Source organism: Panthera pardus, unplaced genomic scaffold (assembly GCF_024362965.1).
Source record: "Panthera pardus isolate Hobbes unplaced genomic scaffold, ASM2436296v1 HiC_scaffold_20, whole genome shotgun sequence".
NCBI classification, from domain to species: Eukaryota; Metazoa; Chordata; class Mammalia; order Carnivora; family Felidae; genus Panthera; species Panthera pardus.
Window position 1 is genome coordinate 57892562 of NW_026526766.1, and position 20196 is coordinate 57912757.

The window sequence follows — 20196 nt, forward strand, 5'->3', positions numbered from 1 at the left end:
CTATTCTTCACTTGGTTCCCTTGCCTATAAGTTGAATTAAAGATATCTCTGAGTTAAGTATAATTTTTTGTTTTAATTCCTCTGAAGTGATTTTTGTCAGTAGTAATCATACCTGCATGCCTCTGTTGTTATTGAAGTATTGCCCCGGAGGAGAGCTGTTTGACTACATAATTTCCCAGGATCGCCTCTCCGAGGAGGAGACCCGAGTTGTCTTCCGTCAGATAGTATCTGCAGTTGCTTACGTGCACAGCCAGGGTTATGCTCACAGGGACCTCAAACCGGTAAGTGACTATCACAGATGCTCACCTGAGAGTTCAACGTCATTTACCAGTTTTTACTAGTGTTTTACAGGTTCTTTCTGTTTAGGGTCTATCTTGGCTTTGCTTCTTTTTTTGTTCCACTCATAATGTGTCGCTTTTCTTTCTTTTCTTTTGATTGCCGGTAGGCTTTTTTGGATCTACCTAATTGTTGATATTCTGTATGTCAGTTGTGGGTGACGTTACGAATGTCTTTGTAATCAACTGGGGAATATAAACTTCAGGATTTTATCTCTAGGAAAGAAGAGTTTTGAGTGTTTTCTTTGAGAATATTGTCATTGAGAGTATTTTCCCTTTAATACTCTTTTCCTAACCTCATCTTCCTTTAATTTTAATTCCATTACATCTCAGAGAGGAATAGTTCAATGGAATGAACAGACACTAATTTTCAAGGACAGAATAAAAATGCAAATACTTTTAAGTCTGCAGGCTCTGACTAATATGGATGGTAGTGAACATGGATTTTATGTTACTTGGTATTAGGGCCAGGAATCTAGAATTGGTTGACAAAACATGGCAATGTTACTTTCCTTTTGCCTCTGTTTATACACAGCCCTCTGATTTGAGCTCATTCTTTTGGTTTGGCACACATTGTGTTTGCTTGTAGTTGAATCTCAGGGTACCACAGAGGGGATGGTTTATGCCGAAGTGTCTCAAGGGGAAGCAGAATAGTTCTCGCCATTCCTCCTCTTTCCCTTTCCTTACTTCTTGTCATTTCATTCTTTTTTAGTGATTTTCATTCTGTTGTTCCCAGGCTGCTTGGTATAAACGATCTTAAATCTTATCTATTGGTTTTGCTGCTGCCTGGACTGCATCACACAGAGCCTCCAGCAGCAGGGCCTGCAGGCAGAGAATGTAACTGTGACAGAGGGCTTTAGAAGAGTGGAAAGTGCTTATTTTATGGAAGCAGAGGTCTGCGTTACATTTACTGAATTTGGAAAAGTGTAAAATATTTGTAACTTTGTTAGTGAAAAGCTAGATAGCTCTGTTGTCATCAGCCAGTTCCATTTGCATCATCCTCCAGCTTCTGTTGAATATCTAAGATGGCAGGCCTGTCTTATTGCCAACGTGTGGTGCAAAGCTCAAGACGTCTGTAACCTTATTGGCCAAACCCCAGGAAAACCTTTATTCATCAAAGAAGAAACAATAGAATGGGAAGGCCAAATAGATGATCCCCAGTCATCCAGACTCTCAAGTTCATTAACTGTACAACCAAAAATCAAAAGTGCAGCAATATATGCTGCTTCAGAAGTATTCATAACTGTTGAGGTAAAGGGAAAGAGAGGGAAAAAAAATCTCTGAAATTCCAACCAAAATATATTGTGTTTGTATCTTTTTATTTTTGTACTTTTTATAATGTTTGCTTTTGTCCTGAATATATATATATATATATATATATATTGTATAATGTATAAAGTATTTCCCCCCCCAAAAGGTGTCACTCCTTGAATAAAGTCCCACAGAATACTCAAGTTTACTTTCTATTTTTAAAAACTTACTATGGGAAATACTCAGGAAATAAATGTCTTATATGTGGAAAAAAAAATCTTGTTCATTTAGAAACTGTTTTTAGAAATGGCTACAGGTAGGATGTGATATAAGGAAGTCAATATACAGTTATGAAAATATCTTTGTTTCCCCAGGAAAATTTGTTGTTTGATGAATATCATAAATTAAAACTGATTGACTTTGGTCTCTGTGCAAAACCCAAGGTAAGTACAGAAATAAAAATGTATTTATTTCCTTTGTAAATATACCTTTTTAAGGTATTATCTTGCACTGGCTTCCACTTAGCCTTTGTTGAGCGTGGTTGCATCCATTGAGAAGAATGTTAAATTGCATCCCCTTTAGAAGTTCTCTAGATGATTCGAATAGGTAGCCAAGATTGAGAACCACTGCTCTAGGTCCAGGGTTGGCCCTGCTGAAGCCCCCATGGATGTGCTGTGAGAGAATTTGTAGTGCTGAGGTGACATGAGGTCATTACAACATGAATTCTGAATTGATTCTGTGTTTGCAGTTTGAGTATGTTGCCACTAGGTGAAGCTTTTGTTCATTTAGATAGGAGTTTTGGGAATTTAGTGCAAATCTATTCTTTGTTATCCAAATGGTTCTATAACTAATAGTTACGTTTTGAGAGGCAATCCTCTTTCCTTATAAAAGAAGAAGGAAAAAGTCCATATGCACTATTAAATGTATATGGGTATATATTTCCTTAATTTGCACCCCACAGTTTACTGGCGTTCTCCAGCGTACCTTCTCTTTGAGGTGACTTTGAACTTTCCAGCTGCGCTGTCTGCAGAGCTCCTGTGTGACTGCCTATTGGAGGCTTCCTCCTGAGTTCTCTAATGACGGTACTCACAGTCTCTAAAATGAGCTGTCTACACTCATTAGGAATGTTGAAATTGCAGACCTGTCTTAGCCCTTTGTAGTCCCATGATTATTTCCTGCCCCAATCAGAATTAGCTAAATGCAAAGGGAAGCAGATTTTGCCCCTTCGGCTGAATGTCTGATTCTTTCTGATTTTCCTCTCCTTCCCTTGGCTCTTCAGAGATTGTCAGTGGAGCCTTGTGTCTGGGAGCCAAATGCTCTCTGGCATTTTTTTGATCGGCAGTCGTATAAAGATAAAACATACTTTGAGCAGATAAACTGGTTTAAGTCATGTTCTCCACAGGAGGCAGTGGAGAAGGTTTGTGACAGACTCCATTAGCTTTTATTTATGGCTGCCACAGATTCGACCCACACAGACACCATCTGAGAAAGCAGCTTTGGCTGGGAGAGGACTGCCTCTGCTTTCTGCTGAGAAGTTCACTTCTGGGCACGTTGTTGCAGTTGTAAATGAAATTTCGCAGTTTCACAAGTCATTTGCCAGTTGTAGGACTACACAAATGTTGGGTAGTCGTATCATGTTCATTATGTCTTGATGTTTCTGTGTGAGAGCAGAGGATGTCGAGCAGATTCTCATTTTCACAGATCTGGAAGTTCAGGTGTTTTTTATTTGTGTTACGACTGGGTCTAGGAAACAGACTCCTAAGGCACTGTTCTATGTAGCAGATTCCTCTGTTCCCTCTAAGGAAAGAGAAACTTTTCTGTATTTGTAAAGATTTGATATTGGAGATAGAGTCCAGAAAAGAAATAGTCCTTTTTCTTTGAGTACTTGGGAGTGGGCAGACATGGGTGCTTGGATGTTTGTTAAGCTGATTATTTTGTGAATGGATGTCTAGGAGAGTATGAACCTGACTTGATTGAGCTAAGGGGAAGAAGATTTTGTTCATGCCAGGTTGTAGTGGTATTGGAAATCCAGAGAAGAGTAAACTACACGTGTTTGCATGCATATAGCATAGTATGGGGTTGGCTGCACAGAGTCTCTCATTCTTTGAGATAATTCTTCATCTAGTTTCTCTCTGCTTGTGCCAAAGGAATGTTTATCAAGGTTTCAATTTCTTCAGGGCTGTAATTAAGGAGTATTTCATTTTTTCTTGTTGGCAGGGTAACAAGGATTACCATCTTCAGACATGTTGTGGGAGTCTTGCTTATGCAGCCCCTGAATTAATACAAGGCAAATCATACCTGGGATCGGAGGTAATTATTCATTGATTAATTCAGTATGTAATCAATATACATTTATTGGTGACCTGTAGTGAGTCAGTCATTGTGCCCTGGGGATATTACAATAAGGTAAGAAATAATCTTGTTAATCAAAGAGTTCAGTTTATTCAGAGAGTAAGACTTAAAGTAACACATGAAATGAATAACTTGCAATAAATATAATAATATATATTATACTTATGAAGCAAAGGTATATTTCTGGTGTCCTTGTTTTGGTTACTTTCGTGTTAAAACAATATGTAGTTTAGACTGGTTAGCCCAGCCAGGTAGAGCACAAGGCCAGAGTTGCAGCCTCAGTTTTCAGAGATGCTTCCTGGTTAGCTCTGAGAAAACTTGGACTTTGTTCATAGCCAGGTAGTTATCTGAGGCCAGCAGTCCTTTGCAGGAGGCCCAGGCTCAGAAGGCCTGGGCACTGCCTGTTTTACTTACCATTAGCTACTGCGAGCCCGTCAGTCCTTTCCGTTCTGTGGAGTACTAATACTGCTATTATTAGTATTATAAGACAAAGTTGAGTTATCAAAAGCTCAGGAAATGCTGGATTGAATAATTTTTTTAGTTCAGGACATCTCTAGATCTTTAATATGTTCTCATCCAATGTGATCCTCTGGGAGGGGAGCATCACAGATAGCAGCTGGCCTTGATTTTACTTGCCTACAGAGTCCATTTTTTATGTGCTGCATCTTTTTTGGAACTAGTGTTATGTTGGAGAAACCTTGACATATGCCCACTTACTTAATTGTAAAAAGAGAAGATGGGAACTGACTTCTTTTGGTGATTTTTGATGTGGATATAATCTCAAACTTATAGAACAGTTGCAAATATGGAATGAGGAACTTCTGTATACATTTAGTCCTATTCACAGTTGTTGGCGTTTTTCTTCATTCTGTTTGCTTTTTCATTCTCTTTCTATGTTTGTATATATGCATACTCTTTTCTTAACCAATTAAGAATAAGTTTTAGACATTATTCCCCTTTATCATTAAATACTATGTATATATTTCCTAAAAGCAAGGGCTTTCTCTTTTATACCTACACTATAGTTATCAAAATCAGGGATTTAACATTGATACAACTTATTTAATTCATAATTCATAGTCACGTGCTGTTAATTGTACCACTAGTGTCCTTAGCTATATTTTCCCTCCAGTCCAGGATTCAGTTCAGGATCACGTATTGCATTTAGTTGCTGTGCTCCTTTGGTCTGCTTTTTCATTTTATTAAAAAAAAATTTTTTTTGAATGTTTATTATTTTTGAAGAAGAGAGAGACAGAGTGTGAGCAGGGGAGGAACAGAGAGAAAGGGAGACACGAAATCCAAAGCATGCTCCAGGCTCCGAGCTGTCAGCACAGAGCCTGACACGGGGCTCAAACTCACAAACCATGAGATCATGACCTGACATGTCCGACCTGACAAGTCGGATGCTTAACTGCCTGAGCCACCCAGGCACCCCATCCTTTGGTCTTCTTTAATCTGGAAGAGTTCCTTATCCTTTATCTTACTTGACCTTGACATTTGTGAGGAATCCACTTATTTTGTAGAAAGTATCTCAATTTGAATTTATCTGATGCTTATGATTAGATTTAGCTTATGCCTTTTTGGCAGAAATACCACAAAGGTGATACTGTGGCCTTCTCAGTGCATCATAGGAAAAGGAACAAACTTTTGCTGAGCATTTATTATAGTCCTGGAATCATGCTAGATCCTTTTATTGTTCAGTTGTGGTATAAGTACATATTACATAAAATTTACCATCTTAATTTTCTTTTAACTATCTTAACCATTTTTAAATGTACAGTTCAATAGTGTTAGGCACATTTAGGGGCACCTGGGTGGCTCAGTCGGTTAAGTGCCTGACTTCAGCTCAGGTCATGATCTCATGGTTGGTGAGTTTGAGTGACCCATCAGGCTCTGTGCTGGCAGCTCAGAGCCCAGAATGTGCTTTGGGTTCTGTGTCTTCCTCTCTCTGTCTGCCCCTCCCCTGCTGATGCTCTGTCTCCCTCTCTCTCTCAAAAAAAAAAAAAAAAAAAAAAAAAAAGAGTGATAGGCACTTTTATATTGTCAAACAATCTCCAGAGCTCTTTTCATTTTGCAAAATGCAACTCTATACCCATTAAATAATTATTCTATTCTTCCTTCCTCCCACCACTGGCAGCTACCCTTCTATATTCTGTCTATATGAATTTGACTACTCTAGGTACCTTATATCGTGGAGTCCTACAATATTTGTCTTTTAGTGACTGGCTTATTTCACTTCCCACAGTATCCTCAAGACTCATACATGTTGTAGCATGTGTCAGAATTGTTTTCCTTTTTTTTTTTTTCAAACATTTGTTTATTTTGGGAGAGAACGTGCGTGTGCACAGGGGAGGGGCAGTGAGAGAGGGAGAGAGAGTCTCAAGCAGGTTCTGTGCTGTCAGTGCAGAGGCTGACATGGGGCTTGAACCCACAAACTGTGAGATCATGACCTGTGCCGAAATCAAGAGTCAGATGCTTAACTGACGGAGCCATCCAGGCGTCCCAATGCTAGATGCTTTTTATAATTTTCATTTAAATGAAATCCAAAAATCCTTTGGAGTGAATACTGTTATTCATTTCATTAAAGTAAGAAGTTGAAGAAACTGAGGCTCAGAAATTGCCTTCACAAGGTCACACACCTGGTAAACAACAGGTCAAGATTTGAACTGAGGGAGGCTTCACTGCATACCTGTACATTCTCTTTCTCTCTCTCTTCTAAATTATATGGTAATTTTTTTTTTTCAACGTTTTTTATTTATTTTTTTGGGACAGAGAGAGACAGAGCATGGACGGGGGAGGGGCAGAGAGAGAGGGAGACACAGAATCGGAAACAGGCTCCAGGCTCCGAGCCATCAGCCCAGAGCCTGACGCGGGGCTCGAACTCACGGACCGTGAGATCGTGACCTGGCTGAAGTCGGACGCTTAACCGACTGCGCCACCCAGGCGCCCCTATGGTAATTTTTTTTAAGTAGGCTCCACACCCAATGTGGTGCTTAAACCCACGACCCTGAGATCAAGAGTCACATGCTCTACCAACTGAGCCAGCCAGGCACCCCAATAATTTTTAATAGAAGTTTAAAAGCATTTTTAACCGCTTTTATTTTAATTTTTTAAAAGTTTATTTATTTTGAGAGAGAGAAAGAGAAAGAAGGAGGGGCAGAGAGAGAGAGACAGACAGACAGACAGACAGAGAATCCCAAGCAGGCTCCATGCTGTCAGCACAGACTCCCCCCTACACTGACTTGATCTCATGGTCTCATGAGATCATGACCTGAGCTGAAACCAAGAGTTGGATGCTTAGCCAGCGGAGCCACCCAGGTGCTCCTTTCCTTATCTTTTTGTTTAACCTCAGATATAACCTCTCTGTTGACCTCTTCTTGTGGCATTTGATGAGGCCATGCTAGCCCAGTATTTCCTGTGCAGCCTTTTTGCTTTGAATTGAACACCCTGGTCAAGGGTGCCATACTATCCAGGCTGAATTTATAGATCAATTATTTGACATCTCTGAGTCATAAATAGTTAATTTCTGACATCCTGCAACTGGGAAGAAAAAAATGAGGTGTTTGCCTGAAAGTAGATCATTCACTTGGGGCATCTTAATAATTTGATGTGACTTGGTAGACAGGACTAGGCATTAGATTTGGGTTACTTAGTATAGGTATTACTTAGATGTGATGCCGCTTGAGTTATTTTAACTCTTGTTTCTCTCCTCTTCCTACCCCTCCTGCCTTAAAAAAAAATGCTGCTCTTTTTACCTCTTAAAATTTTCCTAAGGCTCAAGTGATAGTGGGAGCTGTGATTTCTCCTCAGTCAGCAGCCGTGTCATTATTGACTAAGGCCAAATACCACTTGAATTAGTAGTTCGTGCTTAGGACTCACGGGACACATGGATATCTTATACAAAGGTTAAGCTCCTTTCTGGGATTTTGAGATTTGTAGGGGTGTTTGTGCTGGCAGGCTAATTTCTAGCTTCTATATTTGAGAAGTCAATCGTTGAACTTTATTAAGTTTTCTTTACGTAGAGAGGAATTTACAGCACAGCTTAGTTACATTTGTAGGTTATCAGTAGTAAATTTTAAGGCTTGTTTTGACATCCTCATGCATGTTTATATAACCCTCAACAGCACTACAGAATTGTCTTTCAGAATCAGAGACCTGGCCTCATCTCCTTTCTTTTTTTTTTTTTTTTAACGTTTATTCACTTTTGAGAGAGAGAGAGAGAGACAGAGGGTGAGTAGGGGAGGTTACAGAGAGAGAGACACACAGAATCTGAAGCAGACTCCAGGCTCTGAGCTATCAGCACAGAGCCCGACGTGGGGCTTGAACCCATGAACTGCAGATTCATGACCTGAGCCCAATCAGATGCTCAACCAACTGAGCCACCCAGGCGCCCCTCATCTCCTTTCTTATCATATCCAATCCAGCCCAGCCAACTGGGAATTATTTTCTATTGAACATTACAGTCCAACACTGGGAGAGAGTGCACTGAACTAAAAGTCGGGAGACCTACCTGGGTGGCCTGCCATTGACTGGGTGACTTTGAACAAGCCTTCCTTTCTGGGCTTTAGGTTCCTTGTCTGTAGAACGAGCAGGTTGAATTGGATGATCTCTGCACCATTTTTCAGCTCTGTGAAGATTCTGTTAAGTGTACTGTCGCTTAATATGTCTGTAATATGTTCTCAATTTTTAAAAAATTATTTCTTTCTCCCACTCAGGCAGATGTTTGGAGTATGGGCATACTCTTATATGTACTTATGTGTGGCTTTCTACCATTCGATGATGATAATGTCATGGCTTTGTACAAGAAGATTACGGTGAGTGTTACAAGGCATGCATAGAATTTCACTGTAACAGTTCTGTTAACTATTTGCTTCTATTTATAAGGCAAAAACAGGCAGAAGTAATGTATGCTGTTAGAAGTCAAGATGGTGGTTACACTTTGGAGGAGGGGAGTGATTGGAAGAGGGGTATGGAGGGGGATTCTGTTCTTTCTTGATCTGGATGTTGGTTATGTGTGTGTATTCAATTTTTGAAAACTTGCCATGGTGGACCCTCAATACGTATACTGTTCTGTATGTATATTATACTTCTGTAGTAAAATGCTTAACAGAACAAAAACAAATGGGAACACAAACATGGAAGATGATTTTTCTGGTAACAGTTTTTACTTTGTATCCTGAAATGATACCTTAGTAAGTTACTGTGTTAAATCACATTTTTCTGTTGGGTTCTGATAAAATAAGAAACTGCTTCTTTTTGAAGGTAACATTTGGCTTTAAGGTTTAATAAAACCATAGTTAAGAGTGCTGTAGGCTTTGTTAAAATCATATATATCAGAGACAGAAAGATTTGTGGTTGTGGGGCTTGGGGATGGAGTGGCAGTGGGGAGTAACCCTTAATGAATACAGGGTTTATTTTGGGGGTGATGAGAACATCCTGGAATTATATGGTGGTAATGATTGCACAACTTTATGAATATAAAAACTAAAAATCACTGAATTGTACACTTTTAAAGGGTGAATTTTATGTTTGTGACTTAAATTCAATGTAAAAAACCTCTCAAAACCATATATACCAAGGAAACAGTAAAATTCATTTTAAAGATTTAACATTCAAAGCAAGCTAACACAAGAAGATATGTAAAGAGGAAGAAAGAACACCATTTTGTATCCCTGGCAAACCAGGATCAGACCAACAGGGCAACTTCCCTGTGTGTGACTTGAATTCAGTTCTGTTGAACAAATATTTCCTGAAGGTCTTCTTTGTATAAGATACTGGAAGGCATGAACAAGAATCTGTGAAACTTGTTCATTGTCCACCAGGGCCTGATTTCTTGTTGGAGACAGATACAAGGTTATCTAAAAAGGACAAAGGGTCAGGGATGCCATATTATTACAGAGATATAAATGAATGAGATACAGGAATGGGTGAGGGGTTTGGGAGAACATGTTAGAGGAAGTGAGGTTTGAGCAAGGCTTTCATAAGGGGTAGAAGTGCTTCAGAAAGGGATGTGGGAGAGAGCATGTTTGGTAGAGTAGACAGTATGAGCAAAGACAGAGGATAGGAGAAGCATGGGGGAAGATGGTCGGATATTTTATGTGGCTGGACCACTGGGTCTCTAGCACCCTTTAGGTAGGGAGACTACCTAAATCAACTCGCATTTTGGGGACACAGTACACTGAATTGAAAGTGGTAATCCCAGTTGGCTCATTGCTTGCCCTATAGAACAAGTTTAAAGGCACTGAGTTCAATATTCAATTTTTAAATTTACTTAATAGTTATTTCCTATATCCCCTTCTCCCAGAAAAACCTTTAAAATCTATGCCAAAATTAGAAATGGAATTGTAGTAGTTTCAACTCCTCGAAGGCTAGGAGTTCTAATTCTGCAGAGTCAAATGGAAGTTAGGTCGACATAGCTGTTACCACTGCTTTGGGGAACTGTGTGCATATGCTTCTTCTTGGGAAGGAGAGATGGATGAGGCAGGAGGCTGGAGGCCAGCTTCCTGGGGCTGGGTGGGGTAGCCAAGACAGCCTGTATTTCCTCCCATCCCCTCTCAAGAAGCCCCCGCTAAGCTTCGCAGGGTAGCGGTTGTTGCTTTGGCTGAACTCGCTCACTGTGGCCACAGTTCTGACTACAGAGAACCACACCCTACTGTGTCAACAGCAGGATACGGGAGAGAGTAGTGTTAGGATCGCTTCGTAGCCTCAGCTTGCTTTAACAGAAGTAGAGTGGGAAGGAGGCTGGTCTTTGGGCAGTTCAGCAACAATTTTCCAGTTACGCTTTTTTAGAAAAATATTAGGTTGGCCTCTTCAATTATTCACTCTTTTTGCTACTCTTTTCTGTAAAGCAGAGCTATGTTTCTCGCTCTGAAAATAATTTTAGTATTATAAGCTACTAGTATATTTTACTACACTCTTTTTTTGGGCATTCCATGACAGAGAAATAAACTGACAGACAAATTTCTCCAAAGACGAACTGGAATTGGATCTGTTAGGTGGTGTAGCATGAAATCTTACACCTTTTAGAATTCTAGAAAGTGTGGGGACACATAATCATAGAATTGCACTGTTGGAAAGGATCTTATAAATCATGTTTTCTCACCTCTGCTTTTTGTTTCATATTTAAATCTTGACTAAAACATCTGCCTTAGCTTTGTCCATGTAATTTCTCTCAGGGTGGGGGAAGCCTTAGATACTGGATGTAGAACGGTGGTTCACAACACTGGCTGCACATTAGCCTCACTTGGCTGCTTTAAAATATATTGGGTCCAGCCCCCAGAGCAATGAAATCAGAATCTCATTGGTATTACTAAAATCCAGGATCTCTGCTTTCTGTCTGTGACCAGAATTTGGCAAGTTACTTTGCCTTTCTGAACCTTAGTTTCTTAGTTTCTTCCCCTATAAAATGGGTAGAATGATAGTTTTTACGGTATAGGGTGGTTAGGGTTAAATGAGTTAAGCCATGCACAGTATTTAGAGTAGTGCTAAGTAAATGTTAGCTAGTATTATTAACATACCTGTCTAAATTTGGTTTGCCAGTATTTTGTCCAGGACTTAAAATTTGTTCAGAGATTAAGATGTACTTTTCTTTCTCAAACTGTTTTATTTGTTTGTTTTTGTTTTCAATGTTTTATTAGCCACATAAAGTTAATTGAAGGGTTTTCTCCCATTTACTGGTTTTTTTTTTTTTTGTTTTTTGGCGGGGGGAGAGTTTAAAATTAGTACTTTTAGTTCCTTTGGTGTCTTATGGAATGTGCTTGTAAGTCCATCTCCACCAGGGTCTTCTTTATGGGAAGCTTTTGAAGTAGCGTGTAAGTCTGATCAGAAACTTTCCAGTGGCTGCTTTTTCATCTCACTCCAAGTATAAGCCACAGGTTGCGCTGTAGGCTGTAGGCTTCAACCCTTGTGAACTGGCCTCCTATTAACCTCAGTGCCCTCATCACCTACTATTCCCCTCCTCACTTGCTCCGTGTACCTGTACTCCTTGTTTCTTTTCTTTCCTCAGTGGTTACTTGAATGCGCCAAGCATGCACCTGCCTCAGGGCATTTGCACTTGCTCTTTCTTTCACCTGAAATCGTTTTGTCCCATATGGTTGCTTTGTGCTCTCCTTTCCTTCAGGTCTCTATTTGAATGTTCTTTAATTAGAAAGGCAACCCTACACTGTATATTAACTAACTTGAATTCAAATAAATAGATTTAAAAAAATAGAAAGGCAACCATTCATGTGTGTTTGTTTGTACTTTTGTTTATTTATTTTTTTTATTCATTCAGTGTTCTTTCAACTTTTGAAACAATTAAATATTTATTGAAAACCTAATCTGTGCAGGCATTTTCTAGATACTTGGAATATATCACTGAGTAAAACAGATGGAAGATCCCTGCCTTCATGGAGTTTATATTCTGGTGGTAGGGATATAGAAAAAAACAATAAACACACTAAATAAGTAAATTATATTAAAAGATGCTACTTGCTTTGGGAAAAAGAAAAAAAATTGAGCAGAGTAAAGAGTAATCAGAACAGATTCGGGAGGTATGGAGGAAAAGGGGGGCAAGTTGCATTATTAAATATTAAGTAAGGTGGTCAGAATAATCCTCACAGAGGTGAGATTTGAGCAAGACTTGAAGGAGATGAGAGTGTTAGTCAGTGGATATCAAGGAGGAGAATGTTTCAGGCAGAGGAATTGGCAAAGACCACTAGCTAGAAGCACCTACTGTAGTCCAGGGAGGTCAAGAGCGCTGGTGTGATGGACTGAGAAATCAGGAGAGTCGTAGGAAATGAAGTCTCAAGAAATAGGATATCCAATTGTCATTGGGCTTCATAGCATGTCATAAGGACTTTGGCTTTTTCTCTAAGTGAAACAGGGAGCCATTGGAGGAATTTGAGCAGAAGGGTGATGTCTGGTTTAGGTTTTAATAGGATCATACTGGCTACTGTAGGAAGCAAAAGAGAACTAGGGAGACCAGATAGGGTATTGTAGTAATATCCTACAGATAAGAGATGGTGGTGAGAATGGTTGGATTCTGGGTTTCTTTTATATTAAAAAAATGTATTTAATTTAAAATGTAATTAAAAAAATTTTTTTAAAGTTTATTTACTTTGAGATAGAGAGAGAGAGAGAGAGAGAGAGAGAGAGAGAATCCCAAATGGGCTCCATGCTCAGCACGGAGCCCAACATGGGACTCAGTCCCACAACTGCAAGATCATGACCCTGGGCCAAAATTAAGCACTGAACCACCAAAAAATTATTTTCGCTTTTATTTTTTTAAATGTATTTATTTTTTAAAATTTATTTATTTTTGAGAGAGAGCATAAGCAGGGGAGGGGCAGAGAAAGATGGAGACACAGAATCCGAAGCAGGCTCCAGGCTCCGAGCTGTCAGCACAGAGCCTGACGCAGGGCTCAAACCCATGAAACCGTGAGATCATGACCTGAGCCAGAGTCAGATGCCCAACCAACTAAGCCACCCAGGAGCCCCCCCAAAATTATATTTATTTATGTATGTATGTATGTATGTATGTATTTTTAATGTTTATTTTTGAGAGAGTGAGACAGAGCATGAGCAGGGGAGGGGCAGAGAGAGAGGGAGACACAGAATCAGAAGCAGGCTCCAGGCTCTGAGCTGTCAGCCCAGAGCCCGATGTGGGGCTCGAACCACAAACCATGAGATCGTGACCTGAGCCGAAGTCAGACGCTCAACCAACTGAGCCACCCAGGTGCCCCAAAAATCATTTTTAAATTAACAGAGTAAAATTTACTTTTTGTGTATGTGTACAGGTCTACAAATTTTAACACGTATCTAGACTCGTTTAACCACCACCACAGTCATGACACATGTTTAGACTAGTCCATAGTCTTTTGAAGGTATAGGTAACATGATTTGCTGATAGATAGGATGGGAGAAATAACCTCAGCGATTAGAAAGTTGGAGCTTCCATGTACTGAGATGGGGAAGACTCTTGGTAGAGCAGGTACAATCAAGAGCTCAGTTTTGGACACAAAAAAATGTGCCCAATTTGTCTAATTTCTCAAAGTTATTGGTATAAAGTTATTTACCTGTGACAGAGTATCAGAATTTTATGTACTTTTTCTGCTTATACTCATATAAGGAATTATGTATTTTATCTCTTTATGCTATTCCCTTTCCAGTTTTTTCCCCACAGATGGGAGCATACAACAAACACTGCTCTGCATCTTGTTTTCCTCCCTTCACAGTGGGTCTTGGAAATCATACCCCTTCAGAACAGCTCAGAATAGAATCGAGGTATATACATGTACCTTAATTTTTTTAACCAGTCCTAGGTTAATGGACATTTAAGTAATTTCCAAGTAGTCATTTTTTGTACGTTGTGGATAGATCTGTAAGAAAATTCCCTGAAGAGTTTCTGGGTTAAAGGGTATGTGAATTAGTAATTTTGATAGATATTTCTAAATTGCTTCCTGATGAAGTTCTATCAGTTTTAACAATAGCATGAAAATGCATGTTTCTCTATATCCACATCAATAAAGTGTACCTTTTTTTTTTTAAAGTTTCTTTATTTTGAGAGAGAGCAAGAGTGAGTGCATGCACAAGTGGGGGAGGGGCAGAGAGAGAGGGAGAGAGAATACCAAGTAGGCTCTGTGCTGTCAGCTCAGAACCCATCATGGGGCTCAGTCTCACAACTGTGATATCATGACCTGAGCCAAAATCAAGAGTTGGATGCTTAATCAACTGAGCCACCCAGGTGTCACTGAGGCTAATTTTTAACAATAATGTGCATAAGTCTGTATTTCAAATAGTCTTGGTAATTTCAGGGTTTGAGACAACTTGTTGGATTTGTTTAGGTCTTTTTTTTTTTTTACTTTGTGTTTTGGCTGGTGGGCTCACACTAACCAATGAGGTGTTAACTCTGGTATTATTCACTTGTGCTTATATTCCTAGTCTTTAATCTGTGGGGTTTTTTTTTGTTTTTTTTTTTTACAAGAATCTTTATAAGCCATTTGGCTGTTTTGTGAGGATTTAGTTTAAATTAAGTACTATGATCTGTAATTAATTTAACTGGGCTCAGGTAAAGCACAGTACTTTGCAGTATATGGAGAATGGTGCAAGATGGAGCCACTCTCAGTCAAGGAAGAATTACCATATATTATAGGTTATATAGGACTAGTGAAGGTGCCAGTGCCAGATGATATAGCAAATATTAATAAAGAGTAATTTTTGTTTTTAGATAGAATATGAATATAAATAGAAGTCCTAATACACTCTTCCCACATCTTACTGTATCTTTTTTGTATGTAAATTTTTAAATTTTCATTGCTTACAAATAGTATTTTGTCTTGACTTTTTTCCATACCATTATTTATTTAGTTATTTTTATTGAATTGTAATTGATGTACAATATTATTAGTTTCAGGTGTACAACATCATGATTTGACCTTTGTATACATTGCAAAGTGATCACATCAATAATTCTAGTTATCATCCATGACATACAAGTTAATACAATATTATTGCCTGTATTGCCCATTTTGTACATTACATGTACTTATATTACATGTACATTGCATGACTTATTTTAAAACTGGGAGTTTGTCCTTCTTGATCTCCTTCACCCATTTTGCACTCTCCCTCAAGCAGCTCTCCCCTCAGGCAACCATCCATCTATTCACTGTATCGATGAGTTGGGGTTTTGTTTTGTTCTGTTTGTTTTGTTTTTTAGATTTAAGTAAAATCATACAATGTCTTTCTCTGACTCATTTCATTTAATGTAAAAACCTCAAGGTCAATGCTGTCACAAACGGCCAGATTTTATGCTTTTTTATTGCTGAGTAGTATTCCATTGCATGTGCATGCATGTGCGTGCATGCATGTGCACGCACACACACACACACACACACACACTCTTTATTCATCTGTTGATGGACACTTAGGTTGTTTCCATATCCCTGCTATTTGCTAATTGCAAATAATGCTGCAGTGAACATAGGGGTACATATAGCTTTTCCAATTAGTTTTGTTTTTGTTTTCTTTGGGTAGACACCCAGAAGGGGAATTATTGGATCATGCAGTAGTTGTTTTTCATGTTTTGAGGAGCCTCCATATTGTTTTCTATGGTGGTTGCACCAGTTTATATTCCCACCAATGCTGCACTTTTTTCTACATCCTTACCAAAATTTGTAATTTCTTGCCTTTTAGGTAATAGCTGTTTTGACAGATGTAAGGTGATATTTCATTATGGTGCATGTGCACTTGAGACAGATGTGTATTTTGCTGTTGTCGGATAGAATGTTCTATAGATGTCTGTTAGGTATATTCAAATGTACCTAACAACAAATGTCTGTTGTTCAGATCTACAGTTTCCTTATTGAATATCTGTCTTTATGATCCACCCAGTGATGAGATTTGGGGTATTAAAATCCACTACTATTGTATTTCTGTCCATTTATCCCTTCATGTCTGTTAGTATTTGCTTTATATATTTAGGTGCTTCTGTTTTAGATGCACAAATAGTTCAATTGTTATATCCTTTTGTTGGGATTGACCTCTTTACGTAGTGTATCTTCTTACATTCCTTCTGGGGTGCACATGCCCCACCTTTGAAGACCACCATTCAGGGAGAATGGATGGTTGACTCTATATATTCTTTTTTTTTTTTTTTTTTAAGTTTAAGAGAGGGGGGAGGGGCAGAGAGACAGGGAGAGACAGAAAATCCTAAGCAGGTTCTGCACTGTCCATGCGGAGCCTGATGTGGGGCTTGAACTCACGAACCATGAGATCATGACCTGAGCTGAAATCAAGAGTTGGATGCTTAATCGACTAAGCCACCCAGGCACCCCGACCCTGTATATTCTTTAGTAGACCCTCAATTAATGTAATCCCTCCCAGCCAAGTTATTGAGTGTGTCAGTAAATTAGGGATTATCGTCCCTGGAAATTTCCTGAAGTTATGGCTATGCTAAGGGCAAAAGTGACTGTCAGTATAACCAGGGCTAGGATTGACATTCTTTTGTGAACATGGAGTCTTCTAAGGATACTTGGATTCATGATAATGACTGTTTGGGAATTTCAGTAAGACATTATGCCATAAAGGATCACTACAATGATTTTATCCAGGAAAAGGTTTGAATTCTCACCTTGGCTGTACAAAGTCTTAATAAAGATATCTGACTTTGAAAAGTCTAATTTCTATATACTCCGTAGATAATACACCTAGTAAAGCAAAATGAGGTACTGTATGGATTTACCAACTATAAACTTTAATTTTAGAATAATTATATCTCTTCTTTATAGTGATGAGTATACAGGCTGTAATCTTTGATTTGCAATGTTAAAACGATGTAATCCACATGTAAGGACATTACTTGGCAGGAGGGCATGCATTCAGCTCTTCCAAGTAATATCCAGCCATTAGGGGCAAGTTAAACAGAAGAGGTAGGTGGGCCAAGGATTGAGGGGGGGATATATTGTTGTCTTATCCTATTGGAAAATACTGGTTGATCTGTCAGGAAATTTTTCCTACGGACCCTGACTCAAGTAAGTAGCATGATGCAAAATCCTTACAGATATGTGAATAGCTGGGAATCTGTGTTGCAGCTTAACTTACTCCTTTCTAGGGGGCTAAAGGCAAGGAAAGGTTGGTTGAAACTTCAATCAGTCTTCTTGGCCAGGTGATATAAAGTAGAGGATGGCAAACTATGCTACAAGCCAAGTCTGGCCCACCACCTGTTTGTTTAAATAAAATTTTTATTGGAACATAGCCATACCTGTTTGTTTATGTCATCTGTGGCTGCTTTTGCACAACAGTGGTGGAGTTGAGTAGCTGTGACAGAGATTGTATGGCTCACAAAACCAAAAATATTTACTATCTGTCCCTTTTCAGAAAAAGTTGGCTGACTCCTGGCTTAGTTGTAGTGACCTGTAGCAGAATGATCTTTCCCAGAGCCTGCCTGGTCTTTTCCTAGAAAATTGGTCTGAAATGCCCAGGCTTGTAGCTTATCAAGAGCTGACATTTAGTTATTTTTTTTTATAGTGAGACATTTAGTTAATTGTTTTTATAGTGAAAAACAAAGCATCTATGGTAAAATGCTAAAACAGTACTAAGAAGTATATAGTTAAACCCCAAAACATTCTGCTCACCTAGCCCTCTGTTTTCTTCCACAGAGACAACTAGTTAGAAATTTCTTCTATACGTTTATAAGAATTATTTGTACTTATGCAAATCTTTATATATCTGTATATATCCTTTGGGATTATATAATCTGCACAGTGTATGGATCTTGCCCCCTCCTCCTCTTTAATTTTAATACTTTACTTTGAAGATTGTTTCATATTGGTACTTAGCAGCATGTGTAGGTTTTCATTGTTTGTTTAATGGCTGCATAGTATTTATTGTGAAATTTCCTTTATTCTAAGTTTGTGGACGTCATTTAAAAAGTTTTTTAATTACACAAGTAGTGTGTGAAAACATTCTCCGTATAAAGAACTAAAACATCACTGGTAACTGAAGTTCTCTTGGCCTCTCACATAGGTAATTACAGTTAACACTTTGGTTCTTCCAGATGTTTTATTTCTATTTGTAGTCATTTATATTTTTTTCTTAACGTAAATTGTATCATACTGATATTATTTTATATCTGTCTTTCTTTACTCAATATTGTATGTGCCATTGTACATATAATATGAACTCATTTTTACAAATAGTTTAACCATTTTCTTGTTGAACATTTTAGGTTATTTTCTAATTTTTTCACTAATATAAGTGATGCTCAGTGAGCATCCTTGTGCATATCTTCTTGCATATACGTACTGAGTAGTAGAATTGCTGGATCCTAGGGTATGACATTTGAAAACTTAACCGATATTGTCAAATTGTGCTCCAGCCTTTTTTTCCCCACATTACACTTCCACCAGCAGTGGTTGAGAGTAGCTGTTTCCCCATGCTGTCTTTAACATTATTATTTATAAAAATTTTGGATATTTATAAAACTTTTGGATCTTGGTCAGTTGAATGGGTGAAAATGGCATTTGATTTTTTAAAATTTATGCCATCTGATGTTTTATTCATGGCTTTAGTAATTAGAGTTTGAACAGAGTTCCCATATATTCCTCACCCAGTTTTCCTATTATTAACATCTTACATTACTATGGTACTTTGTTACAACTAAGGAACCAATGGTGGAATATGACTATTCACTAAACTGTTTACATTATTTCTGTTTCACTAGTTTTTCCCTATGTCCTTTTTCTGTTCTAGGATTCTTTCAGAATATCATATTATATTTAGTTATCATATCTTCTTAGCCCTCTCTGATCTGTGATAGTTTCTAGGGATCTTTTATTTTTAAATAAATAATGACTTATTTATTTTAAAACAAGTAATTTGTTGTCCTAAGACTTCTTACTCAATAGTCTATCACTTTCCTATTGATTTGAAAGGATAGTTTTATTATATATTGAATTTCTACATTTACTATTTTTCATGGTTTTTAATTTTCTGTCTATTTTTGTCTGATACATAAATTATTTTAGTTGCTGTATCTTTATAATACCATTTCTTTAATGTCTCGTAGAATTAGCCTTTCCTTATTCTATTTTTCCTTGGTGTATTGTTTGTGCCACTTTGCATGTTTCTTAAATATCTCTAATCCAAATTGTCGATTAAAAACCTGAATAGAATAAGTGTTTTGAGAATTGGGTTTTGGTCTGTATAAGGTACACTTAACCTAGGTTTTGTGGTCTTATCCACAACGATAAACTGACTATTAATGCCTTACTGAAATTGAACTTTATCATGATGTTCCTCATGTACCAACTTAACTCTAAACTTGGCTTTTTTTTTTAAACCTGTCTGGACCTAAGTGTCCATACTGTTTATTTGCCTTTGCTTGCTGCTCTTTCAAGTTCACATTTATATGGCAGCCGTGGCATCGGTACCCTTGATTATTAATATATTATTTCACTGCTACAAGGTGAATGTATCAACACGTAATAATCTTCAGTGTTCTTTACATTTATTTATTTGTTTGTTTATTTTAATCCTTTGGGAGGGTAATTTGATATTTTTGGTAAATCAAATATTTCTTCTGTGGAATAAATATGGTATAAAATGTCTAATTCTTGTTCCGTAGAGATTTAACCTTCCTAATTAATATTATTTACTAATGCTGTATATTCTTTGTTTCCCCTACTCTGAATTTCATCTTTTAGTTTTTCATGTATTTGCAAGTTGAAAATTGATTCAAATTAGGACTTTTATGCATTATTGTGGAATTTAATTTCAC

General features: G+C 38.0%; 1 protein-coding gene and 1 pseudogene across 3 annotated transcripts in view; both read left to right on the forward strand.

Annotated features, from left to right (window-relative positions):
• MELK (maternal embryonic leucine zipper kinase) overlaps positions 1-20196 on the forward strand; it is a 92904-nt gene that overhangs the window by 15791 nt on the left and 56917 nt on the right. For all 3 annotated transcript variants that reach the window (XM_019454480.2, XM_019454482.2, XM_019454483.2), the window contains exons 5-8: positions 138-281; positions 1961-2029; positions 3804-3896; positions 8654-8752. In XM_019454480.2, coding sequence (XP_019310025.1) covers positions 138-281; positions 1961-2029; positions 3804-3896; positions 8654-8752 — 405 coding nt within the window. The remainder of the gene's footprint in view (positions 1-137; positions 282-1960; positions 2030-3803; positions 3897-8653; positions 8753-20196) is intronic.
• Positions 1113-1677, forward strand: LOC109269815 (interleukin-1 receptor-associated kinase 1-binding protein 1-like; annotated as a pseudogene).